Consider the following 18,359-nt stretch of genomic DNA (forward strand, 5'->3'; position numbering starts at 1 on the left):
TGTCATGGTTCAGCAGCCACCAAGGATAAGTATCAGTTTTAGAGTCAACTTCCACTCGTTCCAAAGAAACACTTCATGTTACTGAGCATTTGCCACATACCTGTTTCCCCTCCACACCTGGCTTTCCAGGGAACCCATCCAGGCCTCTCTCTCCCTGGAAAAAAAAGAGAAAGAACCACTATAACTCAAATCTGTGGTGTTTAGGTCACTGCCCTGAAGGGCATGTCCATGTTATCTGCTCCAAGAGTAATGAATAAGGAGAGAAATTCCAGCCAGCCCCATAGAGAAAATGGCAAAAGTTCCCACATCTGTACCATGAAAAGTTGCTGCAACCACAAGCAGTGGTGTGCTAGTTTTCCATGTTGGCATCCTTCCTCTGCCTGCTGAGGTGGGTTCGTGTAAACTGGACAATGGGCTCCAGAAGAATGTCAGCCCAGATCAGCTCTTAAAAAATAATGAAGCAATCCACCAATAGGTCAGTTCTAGTCAGTAAAGAAAAATCTTTTATTTTTCACCTTTCCTTTCTGTAACCTGGGGGAAAAATTAATCTGTTCCTGTATGTCTCCAGAGCTGGACAGTCCACAAAGTCCATATGCAATTGATTTCACTACTTTATTACCTGAAGATATGGGTTCTTTCCCCTGTACCTAAACCTGACTCTTTTTTATTGCTGCACTTCCAGACTAGTAAGTCCTTCCTTAACCCCCCACAGAGGGAACTGTTTCTTTCATCTTTACAATGACCTGTTAAGTATTTGAAGATTTACAAAACTCCCATTTCAAATTTCTCTAGACTAAACAACCATAATACTTTCAGCTTTTCTTCATGGCCATGTTTGTCAGTCCTCTGATCATTTTTGTTGCACCCCTTTGTGCAATGTCCAATTTTTCCACATCTTCATTGTAGCTGGGTGCATGAAACTCAACACAGCAAGCCTAACTTTGAGCAGAAATATGTTTTCATGTTTTGTAGACTATTCTTCTGTTTAAATCCCAGGAGAATGTTTACTTTACACCAACCCACCTTCCACAAGACAGCTCCTTGATCAGTTGTTCCCAATCCATAACTGCAATTTGTTGTCCTATGTGTATGAAACATCCTGCAGTGCCCCTTCTCAATGTCATCTTCTGCTTTGGGGGATTGTATTTACACGATAATTTTGAATTCTGACCCTGATCTCTACTGTTCTTCCATATTCAAGCTCAACATATTTCATATTTTATAATCAAGGTTCTTGATAGAGATAACTGGATCAATTACATACTTGTGCTGAACTTCACTTTTCTCCTACTGATTGTGGCCTTTGACCATTCCAACCTCTTTAGTTTAAAAACTCTTAGAAACAGGGACTTTCTTGTGCTCTTTAAAATCCTTAAATCCCTGTAAAGTGAAACACAGATTTTGTTTGGATGCTGCACCCATAGTTGAATATAAACTATCAAACACACACACACAGTGCCAATGTTAATATGAATGTGCATGTAAAAACAAATTGTACAAGTAGAAACAGTGACAGAAAACTAATAGTTTTATGCTACTTTTTAAATGTTTTTATACATCTTAAATCCTTTTAGACCACTGTTATTACCTGCAAACCCACACAGCACTGGATTTAACTAGCTCCTTTGTAAACTACATTGATTCGGCAAGTCAGAAATGGGTTTGCTAATCACTGTTTATTTTTCCTCCTTAGAAAGTCAATCAATCTTCTAACATAAATGTTATTTCAAATTATGTATTCAAGGAATGAAATTAGAGGGACCCATATCCTACAGAAAGCAGCTGAAAACCAGTGTCAGACACCCAGATCCACTTGCTTTGGAGGTGATAGTTTCCACATTAATGTTTTCCTTTGCACTGACTGAACTACAAATATCCTGAATCTAAGACTTTCAGCAAGCAACAGCCTGGTATATTGCTGACAAAATGTGCAGTGCGTTCCCAGGAGAATTTTTAACATCAATACACTGCAGCAATGAGTACTTCACACATGCTGGTTTAGCTGCCAAAACAGAAAAGTGTCGATGTTCTTACTGCTATCAGTGGGGGCTGGGAAAGGCAAGTGTATTTTTTATACAAGCAAATACAAAAAATTCCATTTGAAAACTACTGTTTTTCTGCTGTTTCTTCAGAAAAATCTGTCATTATAAATATTTTTTTAATATTTTTCCATTTTTTAAATAAGGCTACTCAGTGAAAGGCAGTTTTCTCCCAACAGAAAGAACAAACACATAAAAGTTTCATTCTCAAATTTTCACTTTAAGACTCAATTTCTTTCTCCGGTGTTCTACTGTTTTATTTTTTTCTTTTAACCACTGGAACAAAATGGTGAAGACTCACAAGCAATCAGGGGAAATGACAATTCTGCCAAAACTTCAGTGCTGCTCTCTGGCCTCTACCATTTAGAAAATTTAATGATTTGTTGGAAAAAGTATTACCCAGGAGTCTGTAGGGCCCTGGAAAAGGCTGGAGGAGAAAAAAAAAAAACACTGCAGAGGGATCTGACAGCAGAAGACCAGCCCTGCTGCCTCCTTACACAATTCCTTCTCCATAAAACAGACAAGGGTTTACAGGACGGACACAGGATTATACAGCAAAAGCAGTGCCCCTTGTCACACTGAGCTCCTGGACGTGCCTAAATCAACATGCCAAATATCACATACAGACATGGCTCCTGCTGGCAGGGAAGTGCATCATATTTATCTCTGGAGTCTGTCCTGGGGTCTACAATGAGCTCACTGGATGCAAAAGGGCATGGGATTTCCCTCACATGGTGCAGTGATTTTCTTAAAGTGCAGGTGTAACCAGGACTACTGGATTTGGGAACCTCATTATAAAACCTCAACATTTACATCCGAGGTCCCAGGATATGTGAATAAAGCAGCAAGGTGGATGGGATACTTAGGGCTTTTTTGGTAGTAAGGGGGAAGACTTGATAGAACAATACTCAGTGCATGAACCAGTGCTCCCACCTGATATTATAACCCCTTTTCTCCTCAGGCACAAAGGAACACAGATTGCGTAGGTGTCAGTATTCGGGTTACAGACTGAAGAGCAGACAAGAAAATATTTGGCCCACCGAATTTACGCCCACTGTTTTCACAGTAGTACTGACTGGTAGAAGTTAAAGCACTGGCAGTGGGTGCACTGAGACCATCATTAAAACCCGGAAAAAAATCAAACCACAATTGTTGTAGCAGAGATTTGGCTGCTTCAGGGGGAAAAAAAAAAAAAAAAAAGGATGGGGGAACCTCTAATTGTGCAGATCCTTCTAATGAAACAAAACCTAATTCATTTCTTCCCCACTTTAATCTTCCTCTACTAAGTCAGCTGCCTACCCACACACAGCTCCAGCTTCCTCTCCCATCACAGTGATGTCAGACAGATATATTTTCTTCCAGGAGCCAAATATTCCAGCAGATTAGACAGTGTTGCCTCTGGAAAAGCAGCAGAGGCACTGGCTAGACACAAGATACCTATCCAGTTCTGCAAAGGGCTGAGGGAAAAGCATGAGGAAGATAATGTACAATCCAGCCATTTGCTCTAGCTGCAATAACAAGGAGAGGTAATACAAAATATGATCGTGGCTACTTCATCATAGACAGCAGAAAGGACACTGGTAAAGAGAAACACAGTATCTCACACTAAAGGTCTACTGATAATTTTTCCCAGTAGGCAGAAATTTGGTGTTAACGGCTGGGTTTCCTCTCCAGAAAAAGATAGGCACTGAGAAATGGGAACAAAGCTATGCCAGCAAGATGATGACTCCCTCCTTTACACAAACACAGGCAAAGTTGCCAGACCCTCCCTGGGATAAACCTGTGTCAGGACCAGCTTGAGTCATGAGTGAGACAGAATATTTTTGGGGGGCCTTGAGCACTGCCAAGCAGGTCTACAGCAGAAGAGGGTGCACATCTGAAGTCTCTCTGAACACAATGAGCAAACTGAAATAACTAAGGCTTTGTGCCTGCCCAGCTCTCCTTTTAAATACTTATTCCAGGTATAATAAGCACTTGGTTTCTTCCTTGAGCCACAAATATGGTTCAAATCCCAGAGTGACGTGCTCTGTAAAACAGCTCTTCACAGTCAGGAGAGAACATGGAACTGGGAAGCAACTCCTTTTGGGTGAAGCATTTAACATAGGACAAATTACCTGGTGCTTATTTCTAGTGAGTTTATGGGGATGGGAGAAGAAAGAAACATAGGAAGTTGGAGAATGTGAAAACCTGTAATGAGATAGGAAAATGTTGGATGCAGACTTGGCAGTCAGTGATCATTCTCAACTCTCAGGTTTGTGGACACCCCTCCAGATCTCCCCACTGGCAACCTTCACTCCTCCTCTCTCTCCTCCATCCCTGGCTACATAGACAAGAATTCCCTGAATGTGTGCTTAGTAGACAGCACAGATCCCAAAAGCCCTCCTGCACACCTATGGGAGGTGGAGAGCACTTGGAAGTGCAGCACAGTAAGGCAACTCCATCATTCAACTCCCTGCAGAGCTGCTGGTAGCAGCCCACCTCACCTAATGGGCAAAGGAAAGGCCTGGCTTTTCCTAGCATGAAGCAGAAATACCTTGTCTCCTCGTGTTCCCTTTTCTCCTCTTTCTCCTTGTAGACCCTAAAAATAAAAAGAAACAGAGATTATAAAGCTAAATCCAAGTAGAGGCATAGTTATCTCCTCTAATTAGTCACCAAATCAGTGTGCACATCTGCACAAGCTATTCAAGTGAACCTCAAGGACATTTTTTGTGTTGCCAGTCCTCAAAGTTGGCTGCAGGCATGGTCTAAGCAGACCCAGAGCAGGGACCACTTGTGAGCCCAAGAACAGCTGTAATATTATATTGCCTGCAGACACATGACCCTCCTGCCAACAGCAGAGTGGAGGGACAGGAAACACACCACAGCTGCAGATGGCCTGGAAAACAACCAATGCTCTGAATTTTTCATGTTTCTTGTAAACAATGAGAACTTTGGTAGAGGACAATACTGATGAGAAAACCTATCGCATAAACAAGCAAGAATTCCCATTCCTGGTGGGTTTGGATGTGGTAGCCAGGCAGACAGCAGGTAGCTTTGAGAACTGGCAAAGGTTAGATGCTCTCTGTCCTGGGGGCCCAGCACATTTTTGTGCTATAAATCCAGTGCCAGTGTTCCTCAGGACTGCATAATTCATCTCTTCCCAGCTACACCAGAAGCATTGGTGGAGCTCAGTTTGATGTAGCACTAACACAGACAATTTCCTCAATGGGCACAAAGGGATTTCACCTTGCTTTGGCTCAGCAAACACCTTGTATTTTACCTTTATTGTAGAAATAGAGCAATCAACTAATAGCTATAGAGAGACAAATACGCTCAGTCAGTAGTGACCTCTCTAAAACTGCCAAAGCTTAAAATGCTTCCTGCTCTAATAATTTAAACTTCAGTTTACTTTACACTATAGTGGAGTCTTACCTCCAAGCTAATGAGAGCTCCATGTTTGGGTGTATTTGGCCCTCAGGATGATTTACATAATCATCTAAATGGGCAGGATATTTTATACTAGAGCAGGTTGCTCAGAGCCCAGTCCAAGCTGGCCTTGAATGTTTCCAAGGATGAGGCATCCACCACTTCTCTGGACAACCTGTCCCAGAGTCTCACCATCCTCATAGTAAAAACTATCTAATCTAATCTAAATCTAACCCTTTTATTTTAAAACCATTACTTCTTTTCCTATCACAACAGGTCTTATAAGAAAGTTTGGCACTTTTTAAATATTGAAAGGCCACAATCAGGTCTCTTCAGAGCCTTCTCCAGACTGAAAAATCCCAACTCTCAACCTTACCTCACAGGAGAAGTGCTCTAGCCTTCCTACCATTTCCATGGCCCTGTTCTGGACCTGCTGTCAGAGGTCCATGAATCTTTTCCTGTGCTGGGATCCCAGAGCTGGATGCAGCACTGCAGGTGGGTTCTCATCAGAGCAGAGCAGAGGGGCAGAATAATTTCCCTCACCTGCTGCCCATGGTGCTTTTGGGCTGTGAGTGCACACTATCAGCTCATGTCCACCTTTCATCCACCATCACCCCAAGTATGTCTCACCAGGGCAGCTCACAATCTTTTCATCCCCCAGCCTGTGGGAGGTGGCCTCAACCCATCTGGGTCATCAAATCTCAGAAAATCCAGACAGCCTTTCCAACACCAGTTTAAAGGCTGCTTACTAAGCTGGGACCACAAGACAGAGGTGCTAACTGGATAGAATCTAATTTATTTTGGTCTGCTGTCTGTTCATTCAATGCAGGTTTTTCCCCTGAGCCTAAAGGCTATTCCCTGAGAGTTTTGAAAATATGATTGGAAACTTGCTGAGAAGTGGTATTTTTTTAGTGTTCTGATGAAGTTTTTAAGCACCATATAAATGGTGCATCATCACAGACCAAAGCAATTGCATTACAGTGGGAGCATCACAAAATCACCAGCTGTTATCTCAGTAATCAAGTCATTTCTGCTGACATCTCTCTACGGGCTACAGGTCTGTTCTCATTTAAAGAAGATAGAAGAAATTCAGTGAAGTCAAGAAAATTTCACCACTTGGACACAGTGCAGGTAAGTGGACAGACAGACTATAGACTGCTTAATAATAAAAGAATATAGCTGGGCAGAACACATTGAAAAAGTAAAGAAAGTTTCTAGAGCATTAGAAATTGAACAAGAGCCATGACTTACCGGTGCACCTACGTAGCCTTTAATGCCTGGAGGACCCTGTTTTCCCTCGGATCCCTGGCAAGGAATTGAGATACAGTAAACCACCAGAAACTCTTTCACATAAAAGACCAAGAATAAAATTAGTTAGTCAGAAATGTAAGTTGCTCTTCCAGGCTCACATTGAGCTGTTGAGGCTTCTTGACTCTCTCAGTGCTAATAAAGGAGTAATGTTCAACTTTCCAACTACTTACCCAAAGTGACACTCCAATATTTTCCTGTGTCCCCTCAGACATTAGCAAATTTTATCCTTCTGCTTTCAGACTTAGCCTACAAAGGCAAACTGTGCCATACAAGTTTCTCTACAGGTTATTTCAGAGGGTTTGGCAATGTCAGTTGTTGCACATGACATCTGTTTTGGCTCCAACACAGTGTTAATGGAACAAAGCAAAGATATACATTGCTGCAAAATGACCACAGTCTTCAAAATGTTATATGTTTCGAAGAGTAAATGAAAAGAAACAGATCAGAATTACATTTTCCAATGTTTATTTTTAATAATAAGAAAAAATGCAGGAGGATCAGGTACATTTCATCAGTCCTTCAGCTGGTTGTGCACTGACTCTCCCTGGAGAAGGTACATTGAAATGGAGAGTATTCACTGTGTGCCTTTATGCGTCTTACAACGCCTGAAAATTACCTGGATCCTCAGCTGAACAGGCTTAGCCCTCTGAGCCATCCTATGGACACAGCCTGGGTCTGGCAAGTTGACCTAGAGAACTGGTTTGGCATATTATATCACATATTTAACTGATTATTTTCGTACTTATATCACTTCCCCTTTCCCACCACTCTCACCTAACTCCTGTCTAACCCTGACTGGGTGGCTGTAATGGATAAGGCTTCAAAACAGATAGACATATTATTATTAAATAATTCAAAAATAATTTCTACATTTTCTATTAACAGAAGTTTCCTATTAAAAAGATAATAAAATTAAAAATGGAAGATGTGTTTCCAATGAATTAGTAGCAGAACTACAGAGGCTTTTTTCCCCCCCCAGTGCAGTGCAAGAATGGGGTTCAAGCACAAGCAAAGGTGGCTCTGGGATCTTTACATCATCAGACATGTGAGAACCTCTGCAAGGTCAGAAGCATTACAAGTCCTCTAAGAGCAGAGGGGGAGCAGCAGGCATGCACCTAAATCGCTCCTTCAGCCTGCAGAAAAATACTGCTACAAAAGCCTAGAAAAAACCCCAAGAGAAACAGAGTCCTGCTCCAAGCTGTCCAAATTATAGAATCTCAACTCAGTCCTGTTACATAAAACGTGGTCGTAACACTCAGCAAAAGTTATAGAGAATCTGGGTTTGTCTGGACGAGATGTGCTGAACCCACTCAAGGCCTGTGCTGAGATCATGTCTGGTAAACCAGAGAAGCGTGAGACCTTCAACAGCTCAAGCAAGCAAGAAGGAAATTTGTCAAAATGAAACTCTTACCTAATACTTTTTATTTCAAAGGATTGATTTTTTTCCCCCCTCTCTCTCTGCTTTTTCTATTAAGTGCAGATAACTGTCAGTTCAGATGGGAATGCTATAGCTATGTCTGTGCCACAGCAATGACAACCACAAAAAAACTCTTTATCCTTTTATTAGAGATACAGGGGGAAAAAAAAGAAGGAAAATGTTGAATATTTGCTGCAGGGTATTACGGGCTAAAGGGTCTGACCTCAAAAATCCAAACTTTATTTCTCTGCTATAACATCACACAGTGAACAATCTGAGTGATGGCCCTTTTTCTCTGGACCCACTTATTCCATTTAAATTAACCTGCCAGGTCCCACATACTTATGTGAGAGTTTCCCCACTGACCAGTGGATATTTCTTGCCATCTCAGACCACCATGACATCTTCTATAACCAGAAGCTCCAATACCTCAGCACAAGGCTGGCTTTGATAACTCTTTTTTGTGTCCAGCTTGTAGCCAGCAAGATCACATATCCTTCTTGGGTAGCAGTGAAGTTTACCCTCCAGGCCTGATGAAAAGGAAAAAAAATACACACCAAACCCCACAGTTTTATGCCAAAGACACTGAGCTAGGAGCAATCTCCCCTGGAGACATCACTGAGAAGGGATGACATACTGAGGCCATTTCATTCCTGGAACCTATACATGTACTCTCATGGGCTCAGCAGCCATTTCTGTAACTCTTTGGACTGAAATCCCATTACCAGGAGTCTGGAGGACCCTTGTCTATGCTACTGGAAGCTTCACACAATTAATGAGGTCCGTAAAAAGTACAAGACAATTTCTTAAATGAAAGTGCTGGCAATTCCCACTGAAGCAACAGGCTCCACAGCCAAGGAGACAAACAAGGGGCTGAATTTCCTGGGGCACAGGTATCATTGCTGAGCACACACTGGGCTTGCCTGGCTCAGTGCTAATGAAGATGGATTGAACCAGGAAGGACCACAACCCAGCCAACCAGAGAAACTGCAAGGTTGCTCTCCATGGAGCCTGCGGTAGAGCCCAGAGCTGCTGTATTGATGCTGATGACAAAAATAAGTGATCTGGCAAAAAAAACCCAAACAGTCATTACACCAGTAATTGGAGATGTGACCTCTCTAATTGCCAATGCCACCCATCCTTATACACCTTGTTCCATGCTGGCAACGTGCTCAGGCTTTACACCGAGGTGTAAAGGAGTGTGCATTCCTATTTTAGATTTTAAAGTCCTGTCAGCAAAGTCAGGGTTATTTCTTAAAATAGCTCGGGCCAGAATCCAGCTCAAGGACACTGCACACAGCCAATGCATCCGCTGAGGTAAATGAAAGTCACTGTGAAAACACACATTTTATACTTAGGCACTGTGAGAGGCTGCGGTTGGCCAAGCTCCAGTCTTCCCTGGGAGCACCTGGCACTGTCCTGTCAGATGTCTTTTGGTCCAGCCCCACCAGCACTTGTCCTGCCCAGCCCATAGATCTGAACTCCTATTCAGCATTGCCTCACTAATTGGCTGAACTGCATGTTCCTGATGAACCTGGTGGGAAACATGGAACAGGATCAAGTCCACCTTGAGGCAGATGTAGGTGCCTCAGTTTAGCTTGGTTTGCAAAAGCTTTGCAAAGCAAGTGTGAGGAAGTTCATACCACCAAGAGCATCATATAGCCTGCTGTTTTGTAATTCCACCAAGTGAGACATGCAGGACAGAGAGAAAATATGTATTTATTTACTTGATAGGAAAGATGCAGCTGAAAAGCATGTGAGTGATAAATTCAGTTCATTTCATCCAAGATCCAAATCCCACTGAAGGGCAAAATATTCAGTGTGCCTCCACTCAGCCCAGCCCAGCCCAGCCTAGCCCAGCCCTGCTTTGCATGTGTCATTTATCTCCTGCTGAAGCCAGTATGGTTGCTATAGAGAACCCTGGGGTGGCTGCCAAGTATTTCTGCTAATCCACAGACACCCGGTAAGTTCCGATACCCTCCTGATGGGACTTCGGGAAAGGGTGAACATTTCCCTCTATGCGAAGACATCAGGACATTTTGGAGACAGGGCTCTCCATAGCTGAGGAACCCAGAGGACCTGTATATGACCTGTTTCATCAAGTCCTCTCAGACAGAGCCAAGTGACAGCCAAGGCTGCACCCAGAAAGGTGCTGAGGTATTTAACTCCTATTTGAGGATAAAGGCATCAGTGAACTCAGTGCGAGATTTAGGTGACTAGAAATGTCTCTTCCAGAAAGATGAGATATTCAAAGGTCTTGGCTTGTACAGAAGCAGAACTGAGTGAAGTTATTTCAGGCAATCAAACTGTTGTCCTTGCGGCACCTTTCACATGATACCCCTAAAAACACACTTGTCACAATGCACCATCTACTTTTTGTGTTATTACAAGAAGACTGAAACCACCTGAGGGGTATTTATCCCCTCAATAACCAGGGAACAAGGCAAGGAGAGCTGAGACTTTGAAAGGAGATTAAAGAATTGCTTCTTCAAAATTCACATTTCTGATGCTCAGCTAAGTCTCACCAGATCTGCATTCAGAAGCACTTTGTTTGAAGCAAACCCAGTGATATAAGTACTGGCTCAAGCTCTGTATCACTCAGCCATTGTTCACTGGTGCAAAACTGAAGCTCCCAAAATAGGCAGAGACATCCAGGCTAGGGTCTCTACGTGATTTTTTTTTCCAAGTCATAATGTAGGGATAATAATCTCATCTGCATCTTTGTGAGAATTGGAAAATCTACTGAAGACATGAAAAAAGGCTTATGTGCCCCAAAACATGTTTTCTTCACCTTCTCCAGCTACACTGTTGATTGAACAAAAGATATTTCTTTTTTTACATACTTTGCTTAATTGCTGATACCTTTAGCAGACCCTTGATGAAAATGAGCATTTTGAGTTTTTCCATTCACCAGTGAGAATATCAAATGTCATCAACAAGGAGTAATTCAAGCAACATACGCATAAAAAGTCAGTGAAAAAAATATGCCTGCCCATGTAAAGAAGAAATGGAAAACTTACCTTTGGACCTGCTGGCCCAGGCAGTCCAAATGCTCCTGGCTGTCCTGGTTCACCCTGCAAATAACAGAAATATCACTGGCAAACACCTATCTTTTATATAAAGGCTAGGATAGCTCAAACCAGTCAGTACATGCATTTAGAAATATTGACAGTCCTGAGTACCGCTATACAGAGATCTGAAAGCTTACATTGTTTTTGCCTTACAAAAAATGAAAGCAGAAAGAAACAAAATTAAAAACAAAGCAGCTCTTCATCTGCTCTCAAAACACAACCAAGTAGCAAGAAGTGAGTTCCCTAAGTTGTGAACAGCTTGCACTGATTACAGCATGCAAAAAAGGATTCCTTGGAGTCAGCATAACGCATTTGTTTTTGAATTTGCACCTTGCAGTGTATGAACACATCTTATAAGGAATTCTGCAAGTACAAGTATGACACGTCCATCCCATGATGTGATGAAGTTGCATCAGTTCTGGAAATAATATTGAAAAATTGTCACAGTTTTTCCAAAGTAGGACAAGTGTGGCACAAAGAAGAAACAGGATGTAAGGAAAAGAGCTTTTCTGCTGTGTGTCACTCCTTTTGTGTTTGCCTGCCCTTCCAAAGGATCCTTTCCCAAGCTCCTTCAGCTGCCACCAAGTGACTGCCACAAAGAGACAGTGAATGACATGGTGAAGGTTCACCATCAGGTTGAAGATAATTCTAAAGGATGGTGATCAAGCTGGGGAAAAGATGCAAGGCTCTAAAATATACTTCTATAAGATACTGGAAAACGTATTTGTGGTTTTGTGTTTTAACTGTAGTCCCCTTACAGGCAGTATTTGTTACACTACATCCTTCCTTGAGCTAGCCCTGCCCCTCCTCCTCTTCTCCTAGCTTTTAGCAATGCACAGGAGGAGTTCAGGCCCTTGCTTCTGTGACCAAGACTCCAATTTCTCCAGCCCATGTCTGTTGTGGAAGCACAAGGTGGTCCCTTGCACTCTGCCATCTCCACTAGCCAAGGACTCCTTGCCAGCCATAAAACAAGTGGCCAGGCTCTGCAGCTGCAGCTATTTACCAGCAGGTCTCAAACCACAAGCTGCTCCCTTTCCCTCCTTAATGAATGATAACAGAGCTGCCCTGGAGCCTCCAGCGATGGTTAATCCATAGGACACCTGCCTTGGCTGCAAACATGTGAGGGAGAGTTTCAGGGCTATTTATCTCCTGCTATTTGTTTCTGCTGATCCTAAAACGGCCACACAAATCCCCCAGATGTGTTCCACTCAAGGCAGATTGATTCCCACTGCCTGCCTCTCACTGAAAAGCAGGATTACATGGGAGGCACAAAAATGCTTACAGCTTCTCCTTTTGCTCCATCCCTCCCAGGGGGGCCAGGTGAGCCCAGGGAACCCTGTAACAACAAGGGAGTTATCATCAGCACAGCATTAACACCTGCTGCAAGTGCAGTGACATGAGGAGAGCATCAAAACAAGAATAAGGAATGAGGAGAAACATTTCAACACAAACATTTATTTAATTTCTGGAGGAGCTGCTGCTAACATTAACACACTAGGCATGATTGATGAGCTGCTAACGAGGAACAAGGCACTCTCGTCCACTTAACTCATTTAAGAATAAATTAATATAAAAGCTCTGGAGCTAATTAGACACATAACAACTGAGTCATCTTAATATTATCATATCATCTTCCCTTAGCCTCTCTCTTCACCATTCCATTGTCTCAAAATTTGCATTCAAATTTTTTTTATTTTCCTCCTTGATTGTACAGCATCCATCCCAAAGCTCAGAAGCCTCTAGGCAAAGCTATAATATGCATAAGTAGTAAGCCGAAAAGCAAACAGAAAAGAAGTCTTGAAATACTCAAGCAGTCCTCAGGAATGACCCTGGCCACTGGATATCAAGTCCCAAAGCTGTGAATGTGCAAAGGTGAAGAAAACAAGGAACAGAAAGCCAAACACCACTTAAATTTAAAATGTTACCATTTAAAATCTTCCTATGCACCACGATGAATGGAACTAAATATACTGAGATTGGTAGCCCCCCAGCTAACAGGAACAGCAGCAAATGTGGAGAAAATGAAAGTCTGCTGCCTGCAGCTGGCAATTTAAAGAACAAATGGAGAACAGAAAGACAATAGACAAACAACAGGCAAGTCAAGCCATACAGTGAGGAACTGGCTTAGTGTTTTCACTTTTAGGCACTGCAGTAGTTTCGTCTTAGGTGTGTTTTTATAAAAGGCTCAAATGAGAAACAGACACAGGCACAGCAAGATGCCACTGTGGGATTGCCACTGAGATTGTATAGGACCAGTTTGTTGTGTATTACTTGGAGGGGCATCTTGATATTTCATGAGGTGGAAAAAGTTTAAATTCCTAAAATTCCTCCTGCAAATTATGATTAAGGGATTTCCAACAAATGTGCCCAAAATAAATACTAGTCAACAGAACCACAACAAGCAGCTAAAGGCCACCACAGTCCAAAAGTTATTTATGTTCAGTGCAAGTCAAGGCATAGTAATATTTGGCCTTCCATGTCTCATATTGAAGAGACTCTAGTGTTTCTGTGTGTATTAGCACTGAGTTCCTGTTCTATTACATTTATGTATTTTGGAGTTTTACAAAGTTTAGTCAAAGCTCATGCCTTTGAGCTCTCCACACATTTGTCAAATGTGACTGACCATCATCAATAGGTTTAGAAAACTTTAAGCTGCACTTTGATGAAAAACAGTACAACATCACAATCTCCTTTTCTGAGCACCTTGCTTACACAAAATGAAACAAAATATAATACAGAGGTAAAATGAAAGACTTAGAGGAGGGTTGGTTTTCATTACACTTCCACAATAGCTTTATAAACTCGTCCACTTTTCAGAGGATAATTAATAAAAACTTGGACTTACTTTTTCTCCTTTGTCCCCTTTCAGTCCAGGAAAGCCAGGGAACCCTTCTTCACCCTACAACACCAAAGTAAAAAATACCTCATATCAAATGCCGTATCGTTCTGTGGTATATCTGTGTATTTTAGACAGTGCAGTTGTCATCTCTTGAGAACTGAGTCCAGCTTCTCACCCTCACTGTAACAATACTGTGCTCAGTCACCTCTAACTTGCCCATATTTGAACAGGTTCACTTTCAGTTTTCCATTCCAGTGTATTCCTGCCCCTCCTTTTTGTAATTACCATCCAGAACCAGTAGTTTTACAAGAAAAAGATTAGAGAGCAACCCTTGTTAAAAAAAGTATTTGAAGCATAGCACCACTTCCCTGAGAAACACTCCTGTTGCCATATTCCAAAGCACAAAAACTTGAAGTTTGGCATGGCCAAAATGCCAAGTTCCCAACTGTGTGGTTTTTGGTTTTTTTAATTTAAATAAATGGCAGGGAAATTGACATGGAAAATATTGGAAAAATTAAAATATAGGATTTTTTTCCCTTTATCTGCTCTCTTTAGGACAAAAGACTGAGAGCTTTTTCCCCATCTGCTTTTGTAAAAACTCACTAGCACAGAAAAATCCTTTTGCAAGAGCATTCAATTGGCTAAGAAATTGATGCATGTATTTCCAAGTTGTCTGTACATACATAAGGACTAACTAAATATGTAGATAAAGTCAGGCTAAATTCTGCCACGTGCAATCTGATTTGTGACTTTTTTTTTGTAGGTCTAGTCCAGCAGACTTAGATGGATGTATTCCCAGGGCAAGGTTCCAGACAACAATAGATGAGTCCAAATCCAGCCTTATTTATTTATAGGTGTATTTGGCATTTAAAAGTAAATAAAAGATAGTATCTGAAAAGCATCTGTCCTGTATATGCAAATTAAAGTTTTTACATTTATAATCACATTCCTTGCTAACTGAACCTTCATGAAGCATTCCAGAATTTGCAATGCAGCTGGTGATAAAAATCAGCTCTGCTGTATTCAAATGGCTCTCTAATGAGATAGAAAACCCATCAAATAGCAAACGTGATTTTTGAGGAAATCATTTGCTCTAAGAGGTCAATATAACTTGAAGGAACTGCTGTTCCATGGCAAAGTGTGTCACACAGGTAGGAGAACAATTTGTGTCATTCCTATGCAAAGCAAAGGGAGTTTGCATAAGGTTCAGTTAATTAGCTTCTTCTCTTGCCTTTTTTTTTTCCTCTGTGAAATAGCAACTGCTTGGCAAAGCTGTACAAATTAATCCTGGGAGCAGTCAAAAAGTTTGAAGCATAGTGCTCATAGAAATATTCATGCAGGACAGGAGAGTATCCACCAGCTTTTCCAGTTTCTCTCCAAGGAGAAAATTGCACAAAAGCAACCTAGACTCTAGAGACAGGTTTAATGTTACCTGGGGAACCACCACTGGAAAGGCTATAAAGTGAAAAGAGCTCCTACTTCTGCACCTTCTGCTGACGTCCAATAGAACCATTAAGGATTGGAAAAGACCTCCAAGATCATCGAGCCCAACCATTATCCCAGCAAGTTAATGCCAAGTCCACCACTAAACCATGCCCCCAAGTGCCACATCTGAAAGTTTCTTCAACACTTCCAAGGACAGCGATTCCTTAACTTCCCTGGGCAGTCTGTTCCAATGCTTGAATACCCTTTCAGTGAAGAAATGTTTCCTAATATCCAATCTAAACCTCCACTGGTGCAATGTGGAGGTGACTGAGCCAGCAATTGTGATTGCTGAAGGCCCAAGAAGCCCCAAAATAGCAGAGGCCTGCTGGTGGACCGATTCCGAGGTTTAAGAACACCCTCCGACCTCACGGGGGAGAAACGAAAAGCCTCTCCCTTCGGGCTTTGTGGTGCTACACAGACCCGGTCTGTTCGATTGACTTGTTGCCCTCCCCGCCCTCAGATCCTCCCCATCGGCTCCCTCTCGCTAGGCCCGCCTTTGTACCGCCCCCGTGCCCGCCGGTCACTGGTTCCTGACGCTCCCTCCGCTCTTGTATAAAAGCTCTGGGACTGGTGCCTCGCGTTCTTTTTCACCTCTGGTCCTGTCTGTGGATGCAGCAATGAACCATCTTCTGTGGAATGCCATGCAGGAGAGCCCTCCTGACTCTTTGCTTCTGGTAACGCTGAGCAATGCGGCTTGGGTGTGGTGTGAGAGTCCGCACCTAACAGCCGCACGGGTGAGAGGAGTAAGCGTGCTGGAGTGCTATCCTGCACCCCCGGAATGATTCCTTTGCCAGGGACGTGTCAGGGAAACGCAGCTACCCTTCACGAACCCACACAGTGCGTTCGTACAACTTGAGGACATTTCCTCTTGTCCTGTCACTTGTTACCTGGGAGAAGAGACTGCCCTCCTACCGTGCTCCAACCTCCTTTCAGGGAGTTGTAGCGAGCAGTAAGGGCTCCCTGAGCCTCCTTTTCTCCAGGCTAAACAATCTCAGTTCCCCAGATGGCTGCTTTGTATGCCTCAGTAAGCAGAAAAGCATGTCAGGATAGGGGTAGGTTCTGCATATGTTTGAACCTTAATAAAAGCACAAGAGAAGATCATGTAGCCTGTTCCAGAAAGCTCACATTCACAGGGACTTCACAGGAGTGAGCAGTGGTAGAGAGCAGAAAGCAGAGAGGCATTGGTGCTGCTGCGCTGCACAGGGCCGAAGAAGCTGTGACAGACAGGGATGGGAAAGCAACCACCAGCTCGCCTAATTCCCAGCCAGCTGCCAAAACCCTTCTGAGGGTGCAGCTAACTGGAACGGAGTCATGTTGTCACAGCAATTTACTTCATTAAACAACTTTTTTTTTTTTTCTTTTTTTCCTAACGGTCCGACTTTGTGAACTGCACTGCAGAACAATCACCTTTTCTTTTCACTTGTCCACCAAATTTTTAAAACAGGTAAAATCCCAAGTATTGTGCTCAGCATGCTGCTGAGACCTAGGGAACTGCTATACCCAAAAGGCATCTGTTCCTTCCCCTTAGCCCCTCAAAATAGGTAAGTTAGTTTAGAAAAAGTGCTTGCCTCTCTCCCTAGCACTTGTGGACTGGGGGGGATCTGCTGGCACATCTATCCTGGAAATGACTTTCTAGGGAAAGTCGCAGTTAGAAAAAGACAAAATTGCCCAAGGAAGAAATCAGAGGGACCCAAATAATGGTGTTCCAGAGGAGTCCTTGCTGGGGACGTTATATATTTGGCAGTTAGGCTCAAAGAAAGGCAGCAGATTTTCCTGAGAATTTTCCCTTTCCCAGCTCATGAGCCTGCTGCTCCTTCCTGACCCACTGGAAAACCTGCTGCTTGTGTTGAGTTTCCCCCTCTGAGCTGCACAGCCAGTGGCCTTTAATCAAACATTTCCACCAAAGTTAGCAAGGGAATAAACAAGTCCATTAGCTCACAGTTGGCAAAATATCTGTCAAAGGAGCCCAGATTTGGCAAATCTGATCCAAAGCAAGCAGAAGACTTTTCTTGCACTGTGGCTGTGAAGTGCAGTCAGATGGAAGCAGAGCAAGGGAGGCCGGGCAAGTGCTGCAAGCACTGAAGCCATGTACTGCCATGGGCTGTGAGTATACAGAGGTTACACAGCCCACAGCTACATATTTCTGCAAATGCCAATTTCTGCTATTCAACAGTTATTCTATGGTTAGTTACTTGAATAACAGCAACAACTCATTTGTTCCCTGCTTGGGTCACTGCTGGACACAGTATAAATAAACGTTAAATGACAACCACTGTGCTTCAGATCTCCATTTAAAATTGCAAGCAATGTGTAAATATAAGAAAGAAGTAGCAGAGAGCACAGGGCAGTGGAATAGCTGCCAAGCAGACACTGTCCACAAATGCTCTGGGATGAACCACATTGGGAGAACATGTAGGCTCTGGCAGCTGGCACTGAGCCCTGGGGAACAAAAGACCATCACATTCTTTGCACAAAGGCCAGACCTGGTTTTGCCACTGGGAGGGATTGAAATAATCCTGTATTCCCACAGATTGCCTGCACTCCCAGCTTCAACACAATGGGAATCAGGTGGTGACACGTAAACCACACTTAGCTGTTTATGCCATGCACTCCTATTGTCACCCATCTATTTTAAGAATATCTGAAATTCCAAGGCTTTCGTTTTCTGGAGAAGCATCGGGACCAGAATAGGAAGGTAACAAGGACCAGGGAAATGAGGAGCACCAGCAAAAGAAGAGGCTACTGATAAAGAGGGGAACAGACTATAGCTTCTAAGGCAGCTTCCCTTAGGT

The 18,359-nt window shown here is 42.8% G+C and overlaps 1 protein-coding gene across 7 annotated transcripts in view; it reads right to left on the reverse strand.

Moving 5' to 3' along the window:
- Window positions 1-18,359, reverse strand: part of COL22A1 (collagen type XXII alpha 1 chain) — a 227,291-nt gene that overhangs the window by 95,638 nt on the left and 113,294 nt on the right. For all 7 annotated transcript variants that reach the window (XR_005601553.1, XR_005601552.1, XR_005601554.1 and 4 more), the window contains exons 13-18: window positions 14,089-14,142; window positions 12,526-12,579; window positions 11,193-11,246; window positions 6,696-6,749; window positions 4,573-4,617; window positions 101-154 (exon numbers count right to left, since the gene is read on the reverse strand). Coding sequence is in view for 4 of the 7 variants with exons in the window: in XM_039549899.1 (XP_039405833.1) it covers window positions 101-154; window positions 4,573-4,617; window positions 6,696-6,749; window positions 11,193-11,246; window positions 12,526-12,579; window positions 14,089-14,142 (315 nt within the window). In the remaining 3 variants the exon portion in view is untranslated. The remainder of the gene's footprint in view (window positions 1-100; window positions 155-4,572; window positions 4,618-6,695; window positions 6,750-11,192; window positions 11,247-12,525; window positions 12,580-14,088; window positions 14,143-18,359) is intronic.

This window comes from Corvus cornix, chromosome 2, assembly GCF_000738735.6.
Source record: "Corvus cornix cornix isolate S_Up_H32 chromosome 2, ASM73873v5, whole genome shotgun sequence".
In the NCBI taxonomy this organism is placed as follows: Eukaryota; Metazoa; Chordata; class Aves; order Passeriformes; family Corvidae; genus Corvus; species Corvus cornix.